We start from the raw sequence: 27,285 nt of genomic DNA, 5'->3' as shown, positions 1-27,285 counted from the left end.
ATCAGCAGTGACCTAATTTTGGGATAAAAACTGCCATGGTCACCTCATGAATAATTTGATGGCATGAGTGCAATTCGGTTCCTCTGGAGCTCACAGCAGCTTTCAATATCATTGACTATAATATCTTTCCAGGCTGCTTTTCTTGGTTGTAATTAGGAAGCAGAATGACTCAAGAACTTTCTGGAGGTTTGATTCTAGAATAATGTCCTAGGGAGATATCTCTTTCAGCCCTTGCCCTTCCACCTTGTTCCCATTTTTCTTTAATATTTACCTGAAACTGCTAGGGAAGATTGTCCCGACATTTGGGCTGGATCACCACTGATATGCCAATAATATGCAGCTGCATGTTTCATCCTATGAAACCCAGGGAGGTTGTGGAAATCCTAAACAGATGGTTGGAGGCAGTTCTGAAATGGAAAAGGGAAATTTGAAATGTAAATAAGATTACTGTGGATTAGGGTGCTGTCTGATCTGAAAGGAGATATGAAAACAAGACTGGATGGGGGTCACATTTCCCCCTAAGGAGTATGTTCACACCTTAGAAGTGATGATACACTTGATGCTAATGGTGGAAATGATATACAATATTTCATATGGGACAGAAGTTCATTGTTATTACCTTAAATTCCCAGAATCTTTCTTCAGATGGCACTGAAATTATAGCTTATCTATTGTTTACTTTAGTTGCAATTTTAAGAACAATTAATGTTTTCTGATTCTGCTGTATGAAAAGAACCTTTGCATTTTTGTCATATGCTTATTTCACATAAACATCTCTGTTAGTGTGATTCTAAAATTGAATTCATTCTGCTGTTCTGTGGCCAAAAACAAAAACATATCATGCTTTTGGATATCTTGGTTACCAAGTATTCATTTCTCCATTAAGATGAAGATGGCTGCTTTGACCTTGTAGCGGTGTAGGGTTAGCCTTCTCTGTTCCTCAGTTGATAAATATCTTCCTTGTTGTGTCTGCATGTAGGCTGTGTTTGTATTACATTAACTTATATGCTTACCAAACAATATTTCCTTCCTTCTACTACTTTCAGTATTAAGAAGCAACCTTAATTTGCTTACTTTGGCAACGCAGAGTCAGTTTCTAACCTTAGTCTATTACATCTTCTCCAAATAGTAATTTAAAGTATTTCCAGGATGTGTATAATAAGAAAAGTAGTTGTGTCATTCTGTTTCAGGAAAAGTAGCAGAGTCTTGTACCATCTGTAAGTCAAACAAATATTTTTTTGTTTATAAGCATCAAGCTTCTATAGAATAGCATAGTGGTTAGCATCTATGCCATATAAATTGTTTAGTCTTTATGCTGTAAGATCCTGTGCCTAGTATGGAAGCATGCAAAACAGAGATAATGACAATAAGGGGTAGGATGGTAGTGGTGTGATGCCAGCTTTCTCGGGTTCATAGAATCTTTGGCCTTGTTACAGACAACCAAATAAAGCTGCTTCGAGTCAAGTGGAGGTATGGTGTTTCAATGATGCATGTGTCCTAAGAGTCCAGAAGTCGCACCAAAGCCAGCTCCAGCCCTAAGGATGGAGTGTGGCTTTTGTGTTGTTCTGGACTCTTGATGCATGCATGTTGAAACACCATACCTCCACTGTGACTCGAAGCAGCTTTATTTTGGCTATCTGTACAGGCCATAGAGTTGGAAGAGATCCACAAGGGCCATCCAATCTCAACCCCTGCCATGCAGGAAATCTAAATCAAAGCATCCCCGACAGATAGCCATCCAGCCTCTGCTTAAAGACCTCCAAGGAGGAGACTCCACTACACTCCACGGAAGAGTGTGTTCCACTGTCGAACAGCCCTTAATGTCAGGAAGTTCTTCCTAATGTTGAGGTGGAATCCTTTTCCTGCAGCTTATCCATTGCTCTGGGTCCTAGTCTCTGGAGCAGCAGAAAAAAGTTGCTCCCTCCTCAATATGACATCCCTTCAAATATTTAAACAGGGCATATCATACCTCTTAACTTCTCTTCTCCAGCTAAAATCCTGGCTCCCCGCAGTCTTTCCTCATAGGCATGGTTTCCAGACCCTTCACCATTGTAGCCCTCCTTTGGACACGTCTAGTTTCTCAATGTCCTTTTTTAATGTGGTGCCCAGAACTGGACAATATTCCAGGTGGGGCTGACCAGAGCAGAAAGAGTGACACTATGATGCCCTTAGACACTATACTTCTATTGATCCAGCCTAAAATCGCATTGGCCTTGTTAGCTGCCGCATCGCACTGTTGACTCATGTTCAACTTGTGGTCTACTTGGACTCCTAGATCCCTTTCACATGTAGTTTAATTTTTATTGGTGTATTATCCAGAATTTACTTTGGGAAGTAACTAATTCCCAGTTACAGACTGCCCAAGGGACATGGAAAACTGGATGGAGATGCTGTGATCTGAATATAAAATGAGAATGTGTATATTGTTGTTCATATGGCCTTAGAGTACAAAATATTCCTGTGGCTGGACCTGTTAATTAATAATGAAGCATCTGATAATGTAGCATTGTTGAGGATGAGTGAATTTGGACTGATCTGTAGTTAAAAGGGTGAATATAGAGATACATGTATGCTGGACTTTTGAAAGGAAAGTTTGTGGTACTGCTGTAAATAAAATACCATTACTTAAATTTCTAAATAGTAAGTTTTGGTATTTATTGATACATTTCTTATAATTTTTAAAATTTGTGCAGATTAGAACTGATACATCACAACTTCTGGATGACATGATTCCTCTCATTAAAGCCAAAGTGATCGAAATGAACAACATTTATAACAAAGTGGATAAACTAGAGGTTTGTTACTACCAGCAAATAATTTTTGTCCCAAAGAGTGTGCATTTGTAATTTTTTCTCTTGTCCATATGAGCTTATAAAATGGCTTTCTACAAATGTGTTGCTACCTAGGTTTTTAAAAAATGTTTTTTACCTTTCTGCAGGCTGTTACATAGGATTTTAAAATATTTTTATGTTGCCAATGCAGTCAGCCCTACATATCAAGCATCCATGGCTTGAAAATATTCAAAACAAGTATAAATTCCAAAGAGCAAACCCTGATTTTGCCATTTTATGTAAGGAACACTATCTTACCATGGCATTGTATTTACAGTAATAGGAATTGAGAATCCATGGATTTAGTATGGTGGTGGTGGGGGTTTCCTGGAACCAAACATCAGTGGATACCAAGAGCCCACTGTATGTGATGAAAAAATTAAGCCATGCCAATACAGAGGTTGGTATATTGTATTCCACTTGGTGCTCAATGATGTTTTAGGTAATCTTTTCAAGATTTTTGATTACTATAGAGAGGTTAGTAAGATAAATCATGCACAAAACATGCAGAACTGCAGAAACAGTGTAGTTTGGGGAAGTGAACCACCAAATCAGGCAGAGTAAAAAAGAAATTGGAGTGATAGCTATTTTCATAGCTTTATAGCTATTGATGGTGAGACCTCTGTTTCAGCTGTAGATGTGTCATGGAATGCACACAATCATTCTGATTGCTTGTATTGAAAAGTACATGAAAGACTTAAGGATACATATGACAGGGTGCTGTTGGGAATAGGTTTGGCAGGTGGAGTTGAAAATAGAGCCTCCTATTCCTGGGGCCCAGCACCATGGAAAGGGCCCCAGGGCCCCACTATGTTGAATATGTTTTTGTTTTTCTCTGTGGTATTGCAATTTGTTGATTGGTTTTGATATCTGTTGTAAAGACTACAGCAGCCAAAATAACAACAGGTGCCTCTAGAATCCCTTGCTGAACATGTGTGAACAGCAAAACAGAGAGAAAGGGGAAAAACAAATTAGTCTGATTCACCTGCTAACCCTAGCACGTTAAAAAAGAAAGCATAGAGGTATAACTTGGGCCACCAAAATGAAAATCATAAAAAAAGGAGAGGCTGGCAAAAAGGGGAAAAACACCTTTTGATGCATTTTGGAAGAATCTTTCAAGCAGAAGGTTCAAAGTGTTTTTGTCTGCTTATGGCAAGGCTTCCTTGACCTGGTTAGTTCATTTCCCATGGTTATATTGTTAATTTTGAATAAAAACTTCACTGTAGCATGTTGAACTACCTTCTTTCTTTTATGTTTTAGGAACTTATCCCTATTGTTTGCATGTTATTTAAGCTCCTAATACAAAAAAAATTGTTAAAAAAATAAATCCAGCAACAGACCTACTTCATTAAGTGAGGTATACTTGTATCAGCTGGAAAAAGTAACGAAGTCATCAATCATAAGGGCCATCCAGTCCAACCCCCTGCCATGCAGGAAATCCAAATCCAAGCATCCCCGACAGATGGCCATCAAGCCTCCGTTTGAAGACCTCCAAGGAGGGAGACTCCACTACACTCCGAGGAAGTGTGTTCCACTGTCGAACAGCCCTTACTGTTCAGTACATTATTTTCCAAACAGAATAGTTGTTATTTATTTATTTATTTATTTTTTGCTGTCCCCAACAGTGATGTGTCATGTTACTTATTCAGCATTTCATTCTGCACCTGTAGAAATCTAGTAGTGATCACAGACAGTGGCCATGCTAGCTTACACATTCTGAGAACTATAGTCCAATATGTTGCTTCAGGGCTCTCGAAAAGACCATTGTCAAATTTAGAACATTGATCCAGGTCTCAATTGTCTTCATTTCCCCCCAATATTTTTAGGCCTTTGTGAAAATGGTGGCATACCATGTTTCTTCTTGGAAGGGCAAGTGATCCAAGCAGAGAGGGCTCATGCCATCTTCCCATGTGCTGTCTGGAGGCTGCTTGGTTCAGTAGCTATCCCTTCATTTAAAAAAGTAAGTATGAACGTTCCTGATGCCTGGAAAAAACGTTTTGGAAAATACTCTTTCCTTTTTCACTCAGTTCTTCTATTTACTACTAACCAATTGTTGTGAAATATTAAAGACAAATTTTGTTTTGTTTTTAATCCAAGATGGTTGATTTTAGAGTAATGGCTTCTTAAAGACTTCTTAACTGTGGTTCTTAGAGATATGAGGGTCTATTCAGAATACTGTAGTTTGTTGAAGTCCCACATTTTATTGATCCCATTACACTTCACCAATTGCATATCCCTTCTACCTTCTTTAGAAATATATAGAAAATAGCTACTCTGTTGTTCATATTACTTCTAGAGAAGTGGGAAGAGAAAGGAGAGTCCCCAGGTGGGTTCTCAATCTCCCACCACCATCACAGGCATATTTGATGAAGACACAAGAAAGAGCCTTCTCTGTGGTTGCTCCCAGGTGGAACTTGCTCCTTCAGGAGATTCAGTTGTCATCCTCTCTCTTTTCCTTTTTCCACCAGGCAAAGACATTTTTATTTAGGCAGGTCTTTGGCTTAGAATTCATGTGACATAAAGAGCTTTTAATGGAGTGATGCTTTTAATCTGTTTTTACCCTTTTTTCATGTTTTTATCTTTTTTTTACTACATTTTAGTTGCATATTGTTTTATCATGGTATTTTTTAAACTAAACTTTTAATTCTGTTTTAACTTTTGTATGAACATTTTTAAAAACTGTACTATTTTTTAAAAAGGTTTTGAAGCTGCCTTGGGTCCAATATAAAAATAATATGAAATGTCAAAGAAAGAAAGAAAGAAAGAAAGAAAGAAAGGTTCTTTGGAGGCAGCTTACAAAGCAAAGAAAACCACATAAAATAACATTCAACAACACAAACAACCCTAAATTCATCAGAAAAACTGGATTCTTAAATGTTTTTAAAATTAGAGGGGTAGAAGACAAGCTCCTTGTTGTTTCCATCTGATAGCAGTACAGGCATGAGTTCTGTCATTGGGATACCATCAGGCACTTTTCTCTGGTAGTCTTCTGCTTTAAATATGAAGGGTGAGGTGATCAGAGAAGATCTTGCTTAAGAAGATGAGCTCACTTGTCAAGCCTGTTCACATGGGACAAAGTGAACTTTAGATGCTGGAGTTCAAGCAGCTTACTGCTTTAAAGATCAACATTAGCACTTTAACCTTGTTTGGAAATAAATCCAGAAGCCAGTGAAGAATTTTCAGCCCTAGAGTAATATGTCTACAGCAGTTGGTGTTGGTTAATAGTTTGTCTATTGCAGCAGCTAAACTACACAGAGACTACTTGGAGAGGGACTCACATGTAAAGCATTGAAGATTTTATCTGACCATGGAAAATTGTTTCCAGGTCATCTCTGTGGGCAGATGAATTTGTTATTAAAGAGTTGTCTATAGGAAATTACGGTTTTCTCCATTTCCTGCTAATGTGTTGTTGCTATACTGTTTCTCTCTTAAAACATTGTCCTCACATGTATAAGTCATTTGCTGATTCTCAAACTCATGTCAAAAATGTAACTGAATAGTATTTTCTGTCTGCTAAAGAAAGTGTGTTGGGGTGTGTGGAGGTGTATTCTGGGGTAGAGGGCATTGTGAGGATTTTCAAATCCTTATCCCACCAACTGTGGGGTTTTCCACTTGGGTCAGTACCACCAATGGTCAGTGTTTCTCTCATGCAGTCCCATGACTGTGGCCCAATGTGGGGTTTGTACCCTTTGACCCACCAAATGTGAAGATGTCTATAGTGTTCATTGTTGTTGCCAAGAGTGAGAGCTTTCCGTGATCTCCACTTCTAGCCACAGTGTAAGTACTTCCTCTTGTACTACCTGTGTAACGTCAAATGTGGAGATCATCTAAATGTCTTCAGGTTCATGGGGATTTATGCAACGTCTGTCCTCAGTGGAGACCTCCTCTGTATATCCATTGCTGCTACCACAGACGCCTTGCATAAATCTAAGGTAGATAGTGTTTCCGGAGGCCAAAATTGTATTAAAACAAAAACCAATCAAACATCCAACCAAAACTCTGTTCTCTCTCTCCTACCCTAGAATAATTCCCCAAAACCCAGAACTTCCAACTCACTTAATGTTGTTCACCAGCCTTACAAAAATCTCCTCAAACATGCCACCAATCAGCATTAATTCCAACATTCCCTTTTCTCCCTCTTCCCAGCAGTTCTTTACCTTGCCTGTATCCACACTGCATAAATAATCCAGTTTGATATCACTTTAACTGCCATGGCTCAGTACTATGGTATTCAGTATAGTTTTGTGAAATAATTAGCCATCTCTGTCAGAGAGCTTTGCTGCCACAATAAATTACAATTCCAAGTATTCCATGGGAACTATGAACTATAAAAGGATGAACTGAAAACGGGATGCATTTGTGGGGAACAAGCATATTTAAGTTTCTTGCAGGAACTGTAGAGTCTTGTGATATCTTAAAGACTGACAAATTTCTTTTAGTTTAAAATTTCAAAGGCAAGAACTCACTTACTTGAATTCATTATTAACATTCCTTGTAATGTTCCATATCCAATCCAGACCATTTGCTTTGGAGGAGTAAGCATATTTCACTGAAGAATGTCTTAGAATATTTCTGTACTCTGAATGCTAGAATAAATAGTTTACATATTGATGGTGATATCCAAAGTTGTAATTACAATTTACTAACAAAATTTAAGAGCAATTAAATCTTAGGCTTCTGGATTGTTGAACTGGGTGCTGTGTGTGCATATGCATATGTAAATTTGTGTCCTTATATTTTTGTAAAGCACACTGGCTTCATCAACAGTCAGTGACATAGTACACCAGGCAAAAAAGAAACAAGAAGTGAAATTACTTTTTCAGAAATTCCTTTAACGGAGGTAAAGTGAGAAAAGATCTCTTCAAGGACTGTTGTCAGTTACAACTGTAAAGGAAGGCTACCCTTTATTCAAAAGTGGCTTTAATATTTTTAAAAATGTTTTTGTAACTCTTCGGCAAATAAGTCTCTCTTCATTTATAGATCTTACAGAATTAGCAGTTGGGACAAGAAAGTTTATACTGTATTCTGCAACATGATGCATGGTGCTTATACTCTTCTGCAGCAATTTTCTGGTTGTCTATTATTCAAACACCACCTACATATTTTATATCCAAAGTGGCTTTATGACTGACTTACTGTATTTAATGTTCTCAGTTGTCAGAGTGCTAATAGTGGAACAGCAAAAAGGAGGTTAAACCTATTGAAAAATTGTCATGTCATGACATAACTGTTTCTAATGCATTCTGCATAGCCCCTTCAGTCCCCAATTACTGTTGGGCAAGGTAGTTGGGAAGCCCGAATCTGTATAAAGGATGCTGTGATGGAGATTTTTATGCTGAAATTCCCAAGAATAGGAAGCTAGTTCTTATGCCTTCCTCATGTCAACTCCATTTTAAAATTGTGCTTAGATGAAGGGTCTGTATTTTAAATGTTGTTTTAATGAATATTGTACACTTTCCAGAATTTTGATAATGAAGAACAGTAAATTAAATTTGAAATAAATAATGATGGTAAAGAATTAGTAACCTGTTTTCCAGCTTTGTATTTAATTAAAAAAAAACACACTGCTAATGATAGTAATGGTTATACAGTGTGGTTGTATAGAATGTCTTGATGCCCTGACACTTCCTCAGTTGTCTATCTTAAAAAGGTAGGCAACCCTTAGCAGCATACAGAGATAGGGATCATTGAAGCCTATGTCCCTTTTTGTTCACCCAACTGTTCTTGTTGCACATAGCACTCCTGAATGTTTGGCCTTTTGCCAACAGGGGCATGTTGGTGCCAGGTCACAGGAAAAGCATCAGAGATACTGTCTCTAGTGTGCATGCAAACAAGGTATCTTTCAGAAGCAGTCTTGAGTAATACTAGACACATCCAAGAAGAACTAGGAGCCCCAGTGTGATAGGAAGCATTTAACAACTTCTGCCACTGAATACATAAGAGATTCCTCTGATGAGCTGCCTTGACATTGCAGGCTTCCATTGAAACATATAACTGGCAGGCTTCTGAAGAGAAGGTTAGAGCGACTTATATTTCTGTGGCCTTTATCCATTTCCAGCCTTCATATTTTTTTTTTCAGCTTCAGGAGCCATATCTCAGTCACTAGTAGAGTTCCCAGTTCTCAGAGCATTCTCTAGTCCTCAGGGGAAAGAGGAAAAATCTCAGGGAAGTCCTGAAGAGTGTGTTAATATCTATTTTCTTCATTTGTTAGGTCTGGTGTTTTATATTTGAAAGGAATATCCTATGCAGCTTGGATGCTTAAAGTATCACACTTCATATCTTTTTCCTGGTGCATTTTCCTTGGCCTAAAGCAGTTGAGAGGGCATGGCAAAATTGCTCTCTATGCTACCCAGAGGATTTGGGGTATTTTCAGTTAGAAGAAGTAAAAGAAATCTGAGTGGGGGACAAGGCTGGATGGGTGCAGCCCTTTCTGTTCCTATGAGGGCCATGTGTGGCCCCCAGACTTCACACTATTGCTTGGCCCTAACATAGGAGATACTGTCCTGTCCTTAAGCATTGATTGGAAGTAGTGGTCAAAAAGGATTAGGCCAAACTCAGAGGCGATTGAATCCAGTTATTAAATTATTAGAAATTATTCATTAAATTATTGTGTGCTGGATGGCTGAAAACTGCCAAAAATTGATGGAAGGATTGTTTCAGCAATAGTGTAGGCTTACAGCTTTGGTGTCAGCCAGTTGAGAAGGCAAAATATAGATCTGGCTTTCATGTCTTTCATTTAGGACAAATGTCTATCAAATACTTATGATCACACCCTGTTTCTTTTTTAACCTTTTTTATACGTTGGAGACATATCATTCCCCCCCCCCCCCCCCCGGTTCTTTGACTTATGGAACAGAAGCTACTTGAAACTAAGATGACTGTGGCCCTTATCACACGGAGGGTTTTGCAGCTCTGATCCGAAGCCACTGTGGGTCCAACCATGTAAATTCACGTTAAAACATGATGTATTATCTCATGTGATTGCTTTCTATGGGGGGTTGTTCCGAGGCAGATCCACAGTCAATCCAAAGTGACTCCTGATTTTTGTGAATTCGGTAACAAGCGAATTCACAAAAATTGATTCCAAGCTCACTTCGATTTCACTCCGAATTGGTCTGGTGTGGAATGCAACTTTGCTTCCATCCCGGTACACCCCCCCCAACCTCCAGGGTCCGACATTTCCCATGATGCTATGTGGCAATTTTGCCCCATTTGCTTACGGTGCTCCTTCAAGAACGGAGGGCATGTTTGGATATAGCTGACAGGGATGAAAGGAATGAAACAGGAGGCTGGGGGGAGAGATGGGAGCAACGGAGGGGGCCATCGGAGGCTGGGGGGGGGAGCCACAAACTCCAACTCCCAGAATTCCACAGCACTGAGCCAGGACAGTTAAAGTGGAGTAAAACCGGATTATTTCCCCAGTGCGGATGCAACTGTTACATAGGGAAGGAGAGTGGATTGGATTCAGGGAGGTGGTGATTTAGGGAGCATGGAGAATAATTATACTAATTATAAAAACCCAAAAATTATTTTAATAATAATAATATAGTTTGGTGAGGCACCAGAGCTCTCTGGCAGACAAGGCTCAATGTCTCACGACACTACAGTTCCCAGAATTCCATAGCACTGAGCCAGGACAGTTAAAGTTGAGTCAAACTGGATTATTTCCCCAGTGTGGATGCACCCTAAGAGAAGGCAACTGTTACAAAGAGAAGGAGAGTCGATTGAATTCAGGGAGGTGGTATTTTAGGGACCATGGAGAATAGGGGAAATGGGATCATTTCTGCACTCCTCCAAAATGGGTTTCCTTCAGATCCAAAGGATTTACTTCCAAGTAAACCTGCAGCTTCTACACTGATTATTTTGCAGTGAAATAAATTTATTATTATTGTTATTATTATTAAGAAATATTATTATTATTGTTATTGTTATTGTTATTATTATAAATCTCTTTCACTGCAAATAATAATAATAATTTTGCCAGTAATCCATTAGGATGAAGCAGAGGGCATGTAGGGATAGGTGACTCCCTATTATTCATGTGAGGCTAGCATTCACGTGAAACTGGAACCAGGAAGTGGCCTCCTTCTTCACCCCGGAAGTGCAAAGGTTCACGATGCGTTCAGAGCCCCACTGAGCATGCACAAGAGTGCCAGTTCGAATCGTTGAATCCGCATAGTATGTACCGGTGTGATAATTTAATGTGCACTCGCTCCACTTTCACTCAGGAATCACCACAATTTCGTTCTTCACGTGTGATAATTTATCATGTGAATTGCCTTGGATTCAAATTGACTCTGTTTCCCCTTCACTTTGAATTGGTTCTGGGTTGGAGTTCCAGTCTTACGTGTGATAAGGGCCTGTGTATCCGACATTGCTTTCTAGGATCTACTCTCTCTCTCTCTCTCTCTCTCTCTCTTTTTTGGGGGGGGGTGTCAGAATCCATGAGCCTGGACTCTTAGCTGACAGAAGTACATTTAGTTTTACTCAGAACAATGGGAAAGACTAAAACTACAGTTGTAACATAGTGTTGAAGCTTAGATGAAATGCATTCACCAGATGCCTATCACTGCATGATAAATACATCGTTTTTAGCTGCTAAAGGCTGAACTATCTTGAAATTTGTGGAAAGGAATGTTATGGCCAGACTTCAAAGAGACTACTTCAGTATTTGGTGCCATACAGCCTAGCTGCCACTACCTCGTAAAATCTTTAATACAACATTTCTTCTCTTTTTTTCCCTGCTGACCTATTTGGTCCATTCCTGAGACCAAATTAAATTCTACTGTTCCTTTTTTGAGTCTTGATTTTGGTGAAGTCCACAATGATCACATCTGATAATACCTTGACATTGGCAGCTTTGTGCTTGAGTGTGCAAGATTCACTTGTCCTTGGCTTTCAGTATCATTAAATTTAGATCCTCAAATGTGACAGAGAAGAAGGAAAAGAACTGAGACAGACATACTCTTAGTTTAAAGGATACAGTTGTGTAAGGCTGCTCTCACTGTAGAGAAAAACAGTGTTAGCTTCTTTACTCTTTATTGTTCTTTGACCACAAACATTACAGTATTTTCAGAGCTGTAGTTATTTTAAACTTTGCAGAATATCATCAAGTAGTATATGTACATCCTTTTCAGGGGTTTACATTTATTTTATGTCTTGATAGTACAGTAATAGGTCTAAAGTTAATATTAATCTAAACATAATTTGACAGGGACATTGGAATTGTTGACAGATTTGTAGAATAAATAGTATTTCATTGTAACTTTATCCTAACCCAGCAGTTGATCATCTTACCATTTCAGCTGATATGTCGGAGTTCAACCATTATTCATCTTTAGCACAGGAATGCTTCATGCTTCCATTGTCAGATTTGTTGTATGCTGTGTTGAAACACACAAACTGTACCTGCAACAAGTAGACATAATTGATTCCAGAGAAAGCAGTTAGTTAGTCTCCTCCTTTTTCCTGTGTCCCTTTATAGCTACTTCTGTTGGGACTGAGACTGCAGCACAATGATGGTTACTGAAGCACTACTGACTAAATGTCTGACTGGCATATATTCTGGGGAAGTTGACTGTAAACTGTGGAAGTTCATGCTAAAATAAATCAGTCTGTCTTAAAAATGCTGCACCCCCACTTTTTTTTCTTTATCTTTTAGCCATGCACAGATACATTTAGTGGAAATGAATTGCTTCCTGGATTTGAATCTGGTTATCGCTGAAGCAGTTTCCATTGTTAAATAGAGTGGTAGATAGCATGTGGTTCCACTTACCTTTCAAGCACATGGATTAGCCCCTGATAAATTAAGCTTCTGCTATTTTGTATCTAAACTGCAATAACAGAAATAGATATTGTCACATTTTGGAGTTATTTGTGGTAAATTGCTGTAAATAACTGCAAATAAATCACAATAAAGGAAATGGGCACAGAGCAACCTGTGACATCATCATTAAAGAGAACTTTTTTCCATCTGGCTTATTCACTTCATCTCATTTTCTATAAGAGTTTGCCCATGTCTTGAAATTTTCTGAGAAAGCCTTTCTGTCAATCCCACCACCCTCACCTGTACATCTGATAGGAACATAGAAAAGGGCCTTCTTAGTGGCTGAACCCAGGCTCTGGAACTTTGTTCCAACAGAAGTTAGACTGACAGCCTCCTTGTTATCCTATCATAGGCAGGCAAAGATCCTTCTGTTTCAGAAGGCCTTTGAGGGCTGGCCAGGAGGAAAGGGCCTTTCGTGTGCTGTGTTGGATTTATTTGTTGTTCTTCAATTGTTTGTTTTTAGCTACTTTTAACTTGATAGATTGATAGTTGAATATATTTTAGCCTTTGCATGATGCAAATGTTTGAGCTCTGGCAGTAGCAAGTACATTTCTATATCGTTTATCAGTGAACTACCACTCTGTAAGCGGTTTACAATGTTTAAGCCATTTGCCTCCAACAAGCTGAGTATTCATTTTACCAACCTATGAAAGCATGGAAGGCTGAATGGACCTTGCAGCCCTCATCTAGGATTGGACTTGCAACGTTATACCAGCATTTAACAACTTTACCATCAGGGGTCCTGTTTCCCTTAACTCTTGTAAGCCACCTTGAGTTCCAGAATATAAATAAATTAATAATAGTTGTAATAGTAGTAATAGTAATTTTGTTACAGATATCAAATAACTTATCTACTAGTAAAAAAAATCCTATACTTCTGATAGTTTCTTGGTTCTGTTTTACCAGCTCTTTTTTGCCCAACTTTGTTGGAAAACGTAACAAATCCCAGGTAGGCCTATCCTTCCCAACCTTCGATAGACTTTTTGTTTGTTTGTGTATTCCTGCATGGCAGGGTGTCAGATTTAATGGTCCTTGAGATCTCTTCCAATTCTATGATTTTATATTTGACTCCTGGGAGGCCCTAGGAGCTATAAAATTGCCCTGGGGTGTGTCTTGATCTCATCTAGTAGGCCTCTGATATTTAAAGATTTACTGAACAGACTTAAATCCACCATAAGAAAATGTTTGAGATATGATCTTTTTAAAAAGTTTTTAAAACCCTGAATCTTTAATGAAGCAGTTTTATTTGGCAGTCAACTTCTTAAACTGTACCCATCCAAGTTTTATAATTAATTTACTTTTTAAAATATATATAGGGAGATCTTGTGACAGCTTTGAGAGTAACTGAAAGAAAGAAATTGGCAGCATGAGCTTTTGTAGATTGCAGTCTACTTCCTCAGATGCGTTTGGTAGATTGAATGACACATATATGCCATTGGTATGTGAGGATGTCAATTCAGATTACAAATCCTTTGTGTATGGAAATGAAGTTGCAGATTGAATTTTAACGATGGTCATGAGTGCACAAAGGCATAGGAAACTGGTCTTTGTGCATGGAGATGAACTGGCAGATCTAGTTTTGCAATGGGACTAGCCTGTGGTGAGGGGAGTAGAGGCACCTCCATGGGGATGGAGTCAGATAGTGTTGAAGTGTATGTAGTGAGTAAGGAAACCATTGTCTCTCTTTGTTCAATTCATTGCTGAGGGACTGTAGTTTGTGGATGAATGCCAGTTCTACTGTTTCTCTTTCCAATCTACCTTTGTAGTTCTTTTGTTAAATGGCCACTGTTCTGAGGTCTGAGATGGAATGCCCAAGGAGATTGGAATGTTCTGCCACTGATTTTTGTGTATTCCCATTCCTAATGTCTGATTTGTGTCCATCTATCCTCTGGCACACGGTCTGGCCTGTTTGCCCAAGACAGAATGCTGAAGGGCATTACCAGCACAGTATAGCATAGATCTCATTGGAGGATGAGCATGTGAAGGCCCGCCTAATATTAGGTCTTGTGATTATATTTCCTGGAAAAAATTATACTATTGCTGTCTGGAATCATGGCACTATTGTTGGTTGTGGAGTCTTTCAGTAGCAAGGCAAGTTTATTCTCTCCTTTTTCATTAGGGAAGAGAAGTGCACCTCATAGATGGTTTTCCTGATGTCTGAGAAATTATGTTCACTGATGGCTTGAGAAGAGAGCTGGTTCCTAATTTGTACTTCTAAACAGGAGATTTCCTTTTTGATCTTCTCTTGTTTACTGTAATATAATATACAGTTAGTTTATGGACCATTATTGTAGAATATTACATTTGTGAATAATACAACACTGATAGAGAAAAGGCTTAGACATGATAAGAAGAAAAACCACTGATGATTATACCATTGATAGCATAGACCTTGCAAGACAAGGGGATTTTTTTCTTACATCTGTTACCAAGCATCATGAGCAAGTAAGGGCAGTACAGACGGGCAGCTAAATGCCGTACCTGTATGCCCCGGGTCAGTGCCGTAACAGCCGCACGCTGTGGCACCAATCTGCTCCCTAAAAGAAGATGCACTGAGCAGCTTCCTTGAAGGGGCATCATAGGCACGCTTGCACACCATGATGACACTCCTTCCAGCCAGCGCCATTTGGGTGCTGCACCGCATGTGTGTCATCATGGCGCACCCCGTATGGATGGGCACATGCCAAGATGGCACTTGGATGCTGGCAGAAGGGCTTTGAATGTGTGCACGCTCAGCCCTATTTGAACCCTCGTTCAGGCCCAGGTCGGCATAAAGTGCCAGTCTGTATTGGCTCTAAGTAAGTAAGAGTAGCAAGTTATTTGATTTATTTTTCCATACTGATCACTTTAGGAATCAGGCTTTGGAACTAAGGTCCAAAACACACTGCAGAAATAATCCAGTTTTAGACTGCTTTAGCTGCCCTGGCTCAGTGCTAGGGGATCCTGGGGATTGTAATTTATTGTGGCCCCAGAGCTCTCTGACAGAGAAAGTGAAATGTTTCACAAAACTACAGTTCTCCAAATTCCCTAGGATTGAGCCAGGGCTGTTAAAGCAATCTCAAACTGGATTATTTCATCAGTGTATTTTGGACCTAAGTGGATCTTTGCTTTCGTGTCTTGGCATATTTAATTTTTGTTTCAAAACTTGCAGCCATAATGAAAATTAATACATGATGACTAAAATCTGTTCATGCAGATGTATTAGGAATTTCTGCCTTACACATGTTCTTGAGTTATAAATCTTTGTATTTGATGATCTTTTAATTGATTGTCTGGAAGGGGAGATAGTACAGTTTGCTGAGTTTGGTATTATGTAGTGGAAGCGGATGGTGAACAAATAAGCAAAGCTGTGTACTCCATTTCTAAGTATGTTGGAACAAATTTGTAAGGATTGTACAGTTCAGCTACTAGCTAGAATTTTATTTCAGACTTGACTCATGGTCTGGTTTGTGGAGCTGATTGTTGCCTTCCTGTTTCACCCTCCCCCAACCTCAAGCGTGCCTCCAGTTAGGCCCCTGCTATGTTGTTTCCTGAGGTCTGTGGTGGAGTAGTGTTACCACTGTACTTTAGCTCAGATTATTCATGTTTTGAATATTTGCTAATTTGTAAAAGATACATAGAGCTATAGCTATATTAGCAACATTTCTCCAATACACAGCACTTTTGCTGAGGGTAGAACTCATGGTTATTTGGGGAAATGTTATTTCTGAACTTTTTTTGGGGGGGGGGGGGAGGTTGGATCAGGTCTGTGTGTGTCTGTGTGTGTGTGCATACATGAAATGGGGGTGGGGTGAAAACTAGAAGGTAACATGAGCATGTGCAGATATAAAGCAAACCTTTAAGGGGCTTGCTATGCTAATCTGTCTCGTGAAACAGAGTTTGAGATGTGTTTTTGAAGAGAGACATTTGAGAGAGAAATCTAGACAGCAATCCGTGGAAAGTCTTCAGTACAATTTAAATTTTGATGATGATTTTCTAACGAATGCAATTCCATCTCTGTATTTTTTAGGAATGGATTTGGACCAAAGACAAACATGGCAAATTCTGTTATTAGATTCTGTTAATAGAAATTATTTGAAGTGAAAAGGTCTCTCCTCTGCTATTAGTAAGGATGTTTGAAATTTTGTTTGAGTCACATCTTTAAGTTAAACCTGATTAATATTTCCTGAAGAAAACAACCCACATTGAAGTATTAATTATCCTTTGGTTTTTGCGCTTCTCTGAATTTTGTCATGGAGTTCTCAGTTTTTAAAAGTGCAAGAATGTATACAACATGGGTACATTGAGATAAAATACATAGGAATTATGCATTTTATAACAGAATATATACAGAACAGCACACTCTGCAGGGAGGGGAGAATACTGTAGTCAAATGAAGGGAACATTTTCTAATAATTTTTAAGATAAAAAAACCACATGTTTTGAACAATATGGGACAGAACAGACATATATGAATATATGCAAGCAGGCACAGACCATAAATGTATTATTCTCACAAACTAGCAAGTCTACCAAAAGATAAAGACCATAGCAAAAAGTAACAACAGAGAATATTTATTCCTTCTCTGAAGGTGGTATTCCCCTCTCTTCCAAGTGCTTCTTGGAACACTTCCACAAAATCATAACTAGACTCAACACTAAATAGGGCAGGGGTGGGGAATATGTGGCTCTGAATTTGTTCTTGGACTACTACTCCCACCATCCCTTGTCACTTGCTATGTTGGGTATGATAAATGGGAGTTGCAGTCCAATAATATCTGGAGAGCCAGACAGTCCCAATCTCTAAAGCAGGGCTTTATGATATCTGGGATCTATATACAGCACAACATACTGGTTCCTTAGTCACTTTTTGTATGATCTTGACTGTAGGTGGGCGACTTTCACTGCTGCATGTACTTTTGTCTACAAAGTTTGTAAATATTTCCCCACATAGACTGTAGTCTAACATGCTGTCTGGGATCTCCCTTCCTGGATCAGGATGATTAAATAAAAATAAATAAGTAAATAAATAAAAGTCAGACTTCTTGATATTATTGGTATTTGGTAACTGAATTTGTGGAGGATGTGTATCTGGACCCCACTGAACCTGATGGCTGAGTCTGTTGTGCCGCTATTAGTTTGACCAGAAATGACATTAGTTTGGTACAACATGCCAAATTAGAGCTGGACTCAGTGTTAACAAATTTATATGTAAACTCTGGGATTGTTAGAGATACTTTTTTTAAAAAGATGCTTTAGGCATAGGACACTCAAAAGAACTCATTGAATCAATTGTAGTACTGTATTCCTCTTGCACTAATTCACCTACCAAGGAAAATGAGATTTTTCTTACATCTGAATCACATATATTTCAAACCAAGACATTAATTTCTGAATATTTTTTTTCAAGCCGAGAGTTAGAACATTAAAACTGGAACTTTAATGGGCTGCCCCCCTCACTTTTTATTTTTATTAAAGCAGGCTTTTATTATATAATCATGTCAGCGAAGCTTTTAAATGGGCTGTGTGCTCTAGTTATATTTTTAACTTTGTATGTTTTGTGTCATTTTATGCCATTTTTAGTTAGATGATTTTAATTGTTTTTAAATTTTATTGCAATTTTAAAGAATTACTATTATATTAAACAATTTTACCTGTGAGCTGCCTTGGGTCCCTTTATGGGAGAAAGGCAACATAGAAATGAAATTAACAACAACTACTACTAATTTTACTATTGGCAGAATGATTTAATACCTAAGATTGCTTGTATACAGAGTGCATTGAGCTGCCATTTTAAGGGAAAGATGCAGCTCCTCACTGCCAGCATCTTCTATTAAGATAGGGATCTGAAACACTGATTAAACATCATGCCACCATTGAGTCTGTATTCTTTTAAAGTGTAAGCAGTGAATGTAGAATGAACTGCTAGTATCCATAATCAATCTGCACTGGAAAAACCTTTGAGTGAGAAAAATGTTGCCATTTCTGTTTTGTTTTGGTGACCAAAACACATGAGATGAGAGTCTGGTACCTATATCTTCTGACACTCTTCTGTGTAAAGGAATTGGTATGGCTCCTGATTAGGATCAGGGCCTCAGCCCTGGCACAGAGGTGGGTTAACCATCTACCTGACACTTTTTTTCTGTTGAAACATTATTCCCTTATCTTTACCCCATTAGGACAAATATACATTACACAGTCTTATAATTAGGGATATTCTATCTTGGAATTTGGAGGTTTCATTTTGCAATCATGGCTGGTAGAACATGCTTCCACTAGCAGTGCAGGGGACAAAGAGACAGAAGCTTATTTGAATACATAGTTGATAGGATTTGTGTGCCTTATCATGCCCCTACTTCTTGGATGTACCAAGTATCCCTGTTTAGGATCCTGAACATCTGGAGCCAGTTACTAGCCAGGGTGACGAAGTAGTGGAAATATTTCTTAACTGGTTTCCTTTTTCCTCCACCCCCTCCCTAGAATTTGAGCGTTTTTGTAAAGTAACAGGAAGGTTAATATGAAAGAACGCAGTATTGATTCAGATAGCCATTTTCTGAATGTAAAAAAAAAAGCAGCTTAGAAGCATCTAAAGCAGCCTTGAACATTAAGGCTATAAAATAATATGTAGCTATGGTTTGAGTGATTTCTTTTTCTCACTATCACTATTGTATTTGCAGAACTGATTTTTATTCCGATTTCCCCTTCTTCATGGCTAAGAATAGCAATTCCATTCTCAAAATTATGCCACTGCTGACAATACATGGAGTGAAACAAAGTTCAGATGGATTATTTATAATTTCAGTTGCTTCAGTTAGAGAACTGCTAGTTTAATTCATTTTATAATGCTTATGATGAGCCCAAAGTACTCATCATGGGGTTGCATGCATGTTGAAGACCCCCTGTTGCATTGACATTAAGGCACATAACAACAACATACATCTTCCCAGCTGTCGAGTTTGAAGAAAACATTGATTTATCTCTTTACTCATGGAAGAATGAGAAAGCCTTTGGATGGACTACTCCTTACAGTAAATTAGATTCAATGTAGTCATACTTAGAACAGACCCACTGAAATCAGCAGGAATTGTTAGTTCATAGAATCATAAAATAATAGTTGGAAGAGACCACAAGGGCCATCCAGTCCAACCCCATTCTGCCATGCAGGAACTCATAATCAAAGCACCCCCAACAGATGGCCATCCAGCCTCTGTTTAAAAACCTCCAAAGAAGGAGACTCCACCAATCTCCAAGGAAGTGTGTTCCACTGTCAAACGGCTCTTACTGTCACATAATGTTTAGGTGGAATCTCTTTTCCTGTAGTTTGAATCCATTGCTTTAAGTCCTATTCTCTGGAGCAGCAGAGAAGAAGCTTGTGCCATTCTCAATATGAGACCCCCTTAGCTGGTCAACTGATTACTAATCCACCTAACAGTTGCATTGTCTAGCCCACATTTTATTAGCTTCTTTGCCAGAATATCAAGATTTGCTATATCCACAGCATTCACTTTGTCTACCAAGCTGGTAATTTTATTTTCACACATACATACATACATACATATACGAGAGATCAGATTAGTCTGGCATGACTTGTTTCTTAGAATCCCATGTTGACCTTTTGTGATTATGGCATTCCCTTCTTGTGAAGAACTTAATTGATTTCAGTTAATTTCAACTAGTCTAATTCTGACTAACTACAACCCAGTGAGTACAAGTAAATTTAAATTACTTATATTTATCTTTTTCTAATAAAAAGTTGGGAGTTCAGCCTTGTTGTTGGTTTAAACAAATATTTTTCATATAATATAAATTGTAGTAGCATTCAAAAACATAGCCGTGGCAGTCTGTATCAGCATACAAAGGAGTCTCGTAGCACCTTTGAGATTAAGTATTAGAAAGAGGTTTGTAGCAGAAGATTTTATAGATTCAGGCTCCATCCACACTGCAGAAATAATCCAGTTTGAAACCACTTTAACTGACATGGCTCAATGCTATGAAATTTTGATGATTGTGGTTTTATGAGACATTTAGCCTTCTCTGTCAGAGAGTTCTGGCGCCACAACAAATTACAGTTCCCAGAATTCCATAGCATTGAGCCATAGCAGTTAAAATGGTGACATACTGGATTATTTCTCCAGTGCTGATGGAGCCATGGTCTGAGGAAGCAGACTTAATTTGGATGAAATAGACTGAGTCTATGAAAGTTTGTGCTAAAAAACTCCTTTCTCTCAGTTAGTTTCAAAGGTGCTACAAGAGTCCTCTGTATGGTGATACAAGTATAATTTTATATTTTAGCCTGGATGCTTCTGAATGAATGGCCATGTTGTGTCAGATCGTGTTATTTGAAAGACCAAAGTTTTGCCTTGTTCAAACAAGCCTTTTTTAAAAAAAATTGGTACATTGCTTAAAGTGTAGTCAATATAATGTTAGCTTTACAAAAAGTTGTTATGAACCTTCATGATAATCTCCACGTGGGATGTTTTCAGCTTTAAAAATAAAGACGTCAGAGAGCTTACCTTTCTTCATACAGTAAACAAGGACACATTACTAAATGTTGAAATGTTATATCAGCATATGAATATATTGATAAGAGACAGAAGGGAAGCAGATACTGGAGAAGAAAAATTAGATGGAGGGACATAACACCAACCCCATGTGATATGTTTTTAATATTCCAGAGTATAGATAGTCCTAAACCTTATACAGGTGTTGTCAGCTATCCTGACACCATATATACTATAGGACATGCCCCTTTCATTTGCTGTGTCACTAAATCTATAATCTTAAAGCCACTAGCCTTAAAACTCCAAAAACCATAATATAATCCAATATGTTCTTAGAAGTCTGGTCAGCAGTAGTTAGTCCAAGGAAACGGATTTGTTAAAAAAGCTGCATTTTGTCTGATTTTTCTACTCTAATGAGCCAGTTAGCGGTTTTCTGCTTCTAGGTTTTCTAATGAGATCAGCCAGCTAATGACATATGGGACCTTGCACACTGTTCATTCCGATTAAGAAGCTAGCCTTCTTTAAGAGGAGCGGTAAGGGTATAATTAGTTAGGTCTGACTAAACCAACAAGATTCAGCAACCTGATACTTTCCACAGCAGTAGCCCAATCTCTCCCCCCTTCTCCTGGCCACAGTTTTCTTGGCCTTCTAGTGGGATTTACAAGGGGCTCTTGCTTATAAGAAGAGAATTGTTTCTGATAACGCAAGCAGAAACTTTCCTATGAGTCCCCAGCCACATGGTTGTGTGGAGAGGTGGTGTGTGGGGGTTGTGTCTGCTCTTGCCTGGGAAGATTATGGCCATTTTCTGTAGACTGCTAGCAGCTTTGCCAGTGCTGTAATGGTGGTTGCAGCAAAGGTGCTGTTCTCCACTGTGGCCTGTAGGAGCCAGAGCATTTGACCGATCTCTCGGCTGACTCCACCACAGTGCATTCGCTCTCCATTTTCAACTTGCTCCCCTTCCCCCATCTCTCTCCACAGAGCCTTTCCCGAGGCCAATTTCTTGCTGTCTGGAGTATCAAATATGCACAGGCACATTTTTTTTCTTTTTCGTCTCTCCCTCCAAAGAATTTCCTAGGATAGTTATTACAGGGCAAGAAATACCTAAAAAGGCACTTTTTAAAAAATTCACGTTCTGTTTTCTAGTGATCTGTGCTTCTTTGCATTTCCCCATTTATTTAGAAATTATTTATTTTGCTTAAATCAGCTTTATATATGCATGTGCGCGTGCGTGTGCACACACACACACAGAGTGAAACAAACATTTGCTCACTCAGTCACAGACTGTGAGTGTGAGTGTGTGTGTCTTACAATTCCAGTTTATTTCCTATGGTGAAAATGCAACAAGAGCAGATGGCAGGTATTAACAGACAAAATGTAGTGAGTGCCTCTAGAGGCTGATTTAACAATGATATAGGCTTCTGTCATGGACTTGCAGTTGGGTAACTAGTGTTTTACAAGTTAATGAATTTGTTCCACTTGAAATATTTGATATTTGTTAGCAACCAATGACTCCTTGAGGAGGAATCAAGTGCAAAGTTTGGAATTAACAAACCTTCCTCTTTAACACTCATTTGTCTACAATTTAAAGTAGTCATTATTTCAGTATGGTAGGAAATGTAATAAGGATGTGGAAAACTGATTCATTCTATTTCTAGAGGCTTTTTTTCCTGCTAGCATTGATAAGCTTGATAAGGTCTCCAAAAACTGATAATCAGCTTTCACAAAGCAGTTCTGAATGACTGCTTCTGCATCATATTCATATGGGTTTGCCTCTCAGCTTGTCCATTCATAAAGGTGTAAACAGCAATATAAACTGGTACAGATCTGAAGCATCAACAAAAGTCCCAAATGACAAAAAACCCAAGATGTAAGAACACAAAACCAAATTGAAGGGTTCTACCAAAGAAAATATTTATGTATGTAAAATATATCCGAATAAAATGTAACCCATCTCCAATTACCAAAACACACAACTGTGAAAAAATAAGGGATAAATTAAACCCTCAAATAGAGAAGCCAATAAAATTTCTGAAAGGGTATAAATACCCCACTGAAAAATGAGCAGTAGTAAAGAATGAATAAAATGTTCAAACTCAAGGTCAGAAAACTTTTGGTTCTTTTCCTGAGTCTTGGCAGGATTGTTCCAATTACCAGAGCAGCTATCTATATAAGGGCCTTAGTGAGCAGTATAAGATCATTGTTGCTTCTGAGTTGAGCGCAGACACATTGTGTTTAATAGATATATTATATTTTAAATAATTGCAGGCCACTGAGGAAGACTGTTGTCGAAATGCGTCTGGCCTCTAGTGTTTTATATCATTTTATGTTTTGATTTTTTCACAATTATATAATTCTTAGTGGGGTATTGGTACCCTTTTAGACACCTTTACTGGCTTTTTTGTTCCAGGGTCTGAGTTTCTGACCTTGAGTTTGGACATTTTATTCATTCTTTACTACTGCTCATTTTTCAGTGGGGTATTTATACCCTTTCAGAAATTTTATTGGCTTCTCTATTTGAGGGTTTAATTTATCCCTTATTTTTTCACAGTTGTGTGTTTTGGTAATTGGAGGTGGGTTACATTTTATTCGGATATATTTTACATACATAAATATTTTCTTTGGTAGAACCCTTCAGTTTGGTTTTGCACTGTTGCACATCACATGTGAATTTCGCATAGTAAGATCCCCCACCCTCCAGTCTGATAATTTTTGCAAGATTGCTCTTGCTTGGAAAAGCGCTTTAGTCAAAAATTGCAGTTATTCATGTCATTCAACATCAGCATGAAAAGTTGAAGTAATTGTGAATGGCTTCCTATACCCTAAGCAGTTGTAAATCTTTCAGTGATGAGGCCCTTTGCAAATGCAGTTTAAATGCCATTATCATAACTTTGTTTTATATCTGATTATATGGTCTTCTATTTGTATTTGATGTCTCTAAGCCTAAGGCAGGGATTTTTGGGTACATTTTTGCAAGGCCTTTCTCATAGTGTTGTTCTAATGTGAAATACAGAATATGAAATATTAAAAAGGATAGATACAGAAATTGACTGATATCTAACATGCCTGAGAAGGAGAGTAAAATACTGCATGTTACAGTCATGTATTAAGTTTATTCCTTCTATATATGGGCTCAGTTCAGACTGTCATGCTTTAGTCCCATTGAGATCAATGGAAACACTTATCCATTATTAATTTATCTGTGATTAATAATAATAATAATAATAATAATAATAATAATAGTTTATTTATACCTCCCGCCTCTCCCACAGATCGAGGCGGGATTACAACCTTAAAAGACACTTAGTACAATTTACAATCAATACAACAATAAAATACTAACACTGAATTTACCAAGAATTTCTATTAGTTCTCTAAAAGTTACAATTCGTCCATTAGCCAACAATCAGAGTCAAGGAAGAGCAGTCGTCATAACCTTATTATATGGAATTCAGTGGATAAGCCTGCCGGAAGAGATCTGTTTTGAGTGCCTTCTTAAAGGCCTCTAAGGTAGTTATGAGACGGATCTCTTCCAGTAGGTCATTCCATAATTTTCGGGCCGCGGTAGTGAATGCCTTATGTGAAGTTGTCATTAACCTGGTATTATAATATTCTAGTAAGAACTCCCCAGATGTTCTGAGAGTGCGGGGCGGATTATGTAGGGAGAAGCACTCCCACAAGTAACTCGGTCCCAAGCCATGTAGGGCTTTAAAGTACCAACACCTTGTACAGTACCCAGAAGATAATTGGCAACCAGTGAAGAGATGTCAGTATTGGTGTTATATGGTCAAACCTAGATGTTCTGGTGACCAGTTTGGCTGCTGCATTTTGAACCAATTGAAGCTTCTGAATTTGGTACAAGGGTAGCCCCAAGTAGAGCACATTGCAGAAATCTAACCAAGAGATTACCAGTGCAAGTACTACTGCTTCAAGGTCCTTTTGGTCCAGGTAGGGATGCAGTTGGCGTATCAACCGAAGCTGATACCAAGCACTCTTGGCCGTCGCATCTATTTGGGATGTCAATTGTAAGGACGGATCCAGGAGTACTCCCAAACTGTGAACCTCGTCCTTTAGGGGAAATGTGACCCCATCCAGGACTGGGTGACAAAACTCCATCCCTGGACTTGGGGTACCTATCACGAGTACCTCCATTTTCTCTGGATTCAGTCTGAGTTTGTTTTCCCTCATCCAGCCCATTACCGATCCAAGACAGGCATCCAGAGCAGAGATGCCATCCCTAGTCACTGCAATAGTCGGGGGCATAGAGAAATAAATTTAGGTGTCATCAGTGTTCTGATGACACCGCGCCCCATGTCTCCAGATGATCTCTCCAAGCGGCTTCATGTGAATGTTGAAAAGCATGGGGGACAGAATGGTGCCCTGAGGGATGCCAGATGTCAGCTTTCTCTTGGAAGAGCAGCTATCCCCCAGCATCACCATCTGGAATCTGCCTGAGAGGTAGGAATGGAACCACTGGAGCACAGTGCCCCCAATACCTAACTCCCTCAGGCATTCCAGAAGGATACCATGGTCTATGGTATCGAATGCCACTGAGATGTCCAAGAGCACCAGCAGGGTCACAGTTCCTCTGTCAATGCCCAGATGGAGATCATTGACTAAGGCGACCATAGCGGTCTCAACTCTGTATCCCACCCTGAAACCAGTTTGAAATGGGTCTAGATAATCAGTTTCATCCAAGATAGCTTGGAGCTGGAAGGCGACTGCCCTTAACTTTAATGGATCTAAAGGTTGATTAACATAGTTTATATCTAATCTTATGTTTAAAATATACAGTACAGTACTGCTTATGAAGGTTTATCATTTAGGCTGATGAGTGAGTGGGAAAATATTTGTTGTTCAAGTATAAAAAATAAAGGTTTGTGCCAACTAGAAATTGCTACAAACAGTTATAGGCCTAGCTCAGATCTTGTGTGATTTTAATCCAGTTAGTGGTTTGGTTAAAGCAATAAATGCACAAGTGCATTTGCTTAGCAATATGTACAACTACTATATTGATCTGGTTTTTTATGGCTTTCCTATTAATTCCTATGTATTTAACTGTAAATATCTGCACACAGAGGTAATGTACAATGAAACAGCAAGCCCAGTTAGCAAACAGTTCTTTTGTGGATGACAGTGAGAATATGTACATACTGTTAGTCTTGGTTTATATACATTTTACTTATTTTAGTAAACTAAGTTTTTAAACTAAAGCAAATACAGTACTAACAGAACATCAACAGTTATCTTTAACTCATCCTCAGTTGTGTGTACAATTATACATCTAGAACATCTAATTCAGACAATAAAATCACTCCAGTGTGCATGCAGTGTGATTTTCTGATAGATTAAGTGCAACCATAGATATATGGAGGACTTTTGGATATTTACAAGGAAAGTGTTCCAGTGAGAGATGTTTAGTGGCGCCTCTCATTCAGCAGCCTATCAGTTCACTGTTAATCTAACATAGGGCCCAGTTAAGTTCTAACTTGAGAACATGGAAACCTATGTCCCCACATGAATGAATGCGGAAATTATAACATTCCAGGAGCTTCTGGACCAACCAACCTATATCTTAGACAGTACATAAACTGCACATGTTGATAAAAGACAAACATGGGAAGCTTTAATTTAGATTTAAGATTGTAAAATGATTTGAATAACTCTTCTGCTTAAGTAAGCATGAAAGGTCTACTCATGTGTGCTATGGAACTGACTTGCCTCCAGCTTTTATATTAGGATTGCTCCACAATGTGACATCTCCATGTGAGTAAGTATCAAGGCCCAGAGATGATCCCAAGACCCTCCCTTGTAGATCTCAAATTTATATAGATAGATAGAGTTTAGGGCTCACTACACACATTTCAACATTATTTGACCTCATCCTTGGGGGGAGCATCCTACACCCATCTATTCTCCCCACCTACAGGCTAGTTTCCAAGGCCAAACTGGTGTTGCCACTTCATTTCCATACCAAATGGCTATGTCTTTGTCCACAAATGAACATTGTTAAAACTGGACTTGCTACTTTCTTTCCATACACAAAGGTTTTTTAATTTGAATTGACATTCTCACATACCTATGGCATACATATGTCTGGTCCTGGCTTCCACTCCACCAAAAGCATCTGATGAAGTAGACTGAAGTCTAT

At 38.6% G+C, this 27,285-nt stretch overlaps 1 protein-coding gene across 1 annotated transcript in view; it reads left to right on the top strand.

The window, feature by feature from the left end:
• Nucleotides 1–27,285, top strand: part of BCAS4 (breast carcinoma amplified sequence 4) — a 61,000-nt gene that overhangs the window by 17,363 nt on the left and 16,352 nt on the right. Inside the window, 3 exon segments of the mRNA XM_042462504.1 lie at nucleotides 2,694–2,795; nucleotides 4,658–4,685; nucleotides 4,688–4,791. Coding sequence (XP_042318438.1) covers nucleotides 2,694–2,795; nucleotides 4,658–4,685; nucleotides 4,688–4,791 — 234 coding nt within the window.

This window comes from Sceloporus undulatus, chromosome 4, assembly GCF_019175285.1.
Source record: "Sceloporus undulatus isolate JIND9_A2432 ecotype Alabama chromosome 4, SceUnd_v1.1, whole genome shotgun sequence".
NCBI classification, from domain to species: Eukaryota; Metazoa; Chordata; class Lepidosauria; order Squamata; family Phrynosomatidae; genus Sceloporus; species Sceloporus undulatus.
Note: the sequence above shows the minus strand (reverse complement) of the source record. Positions and strands in the feature narration are given on the sequence as shown.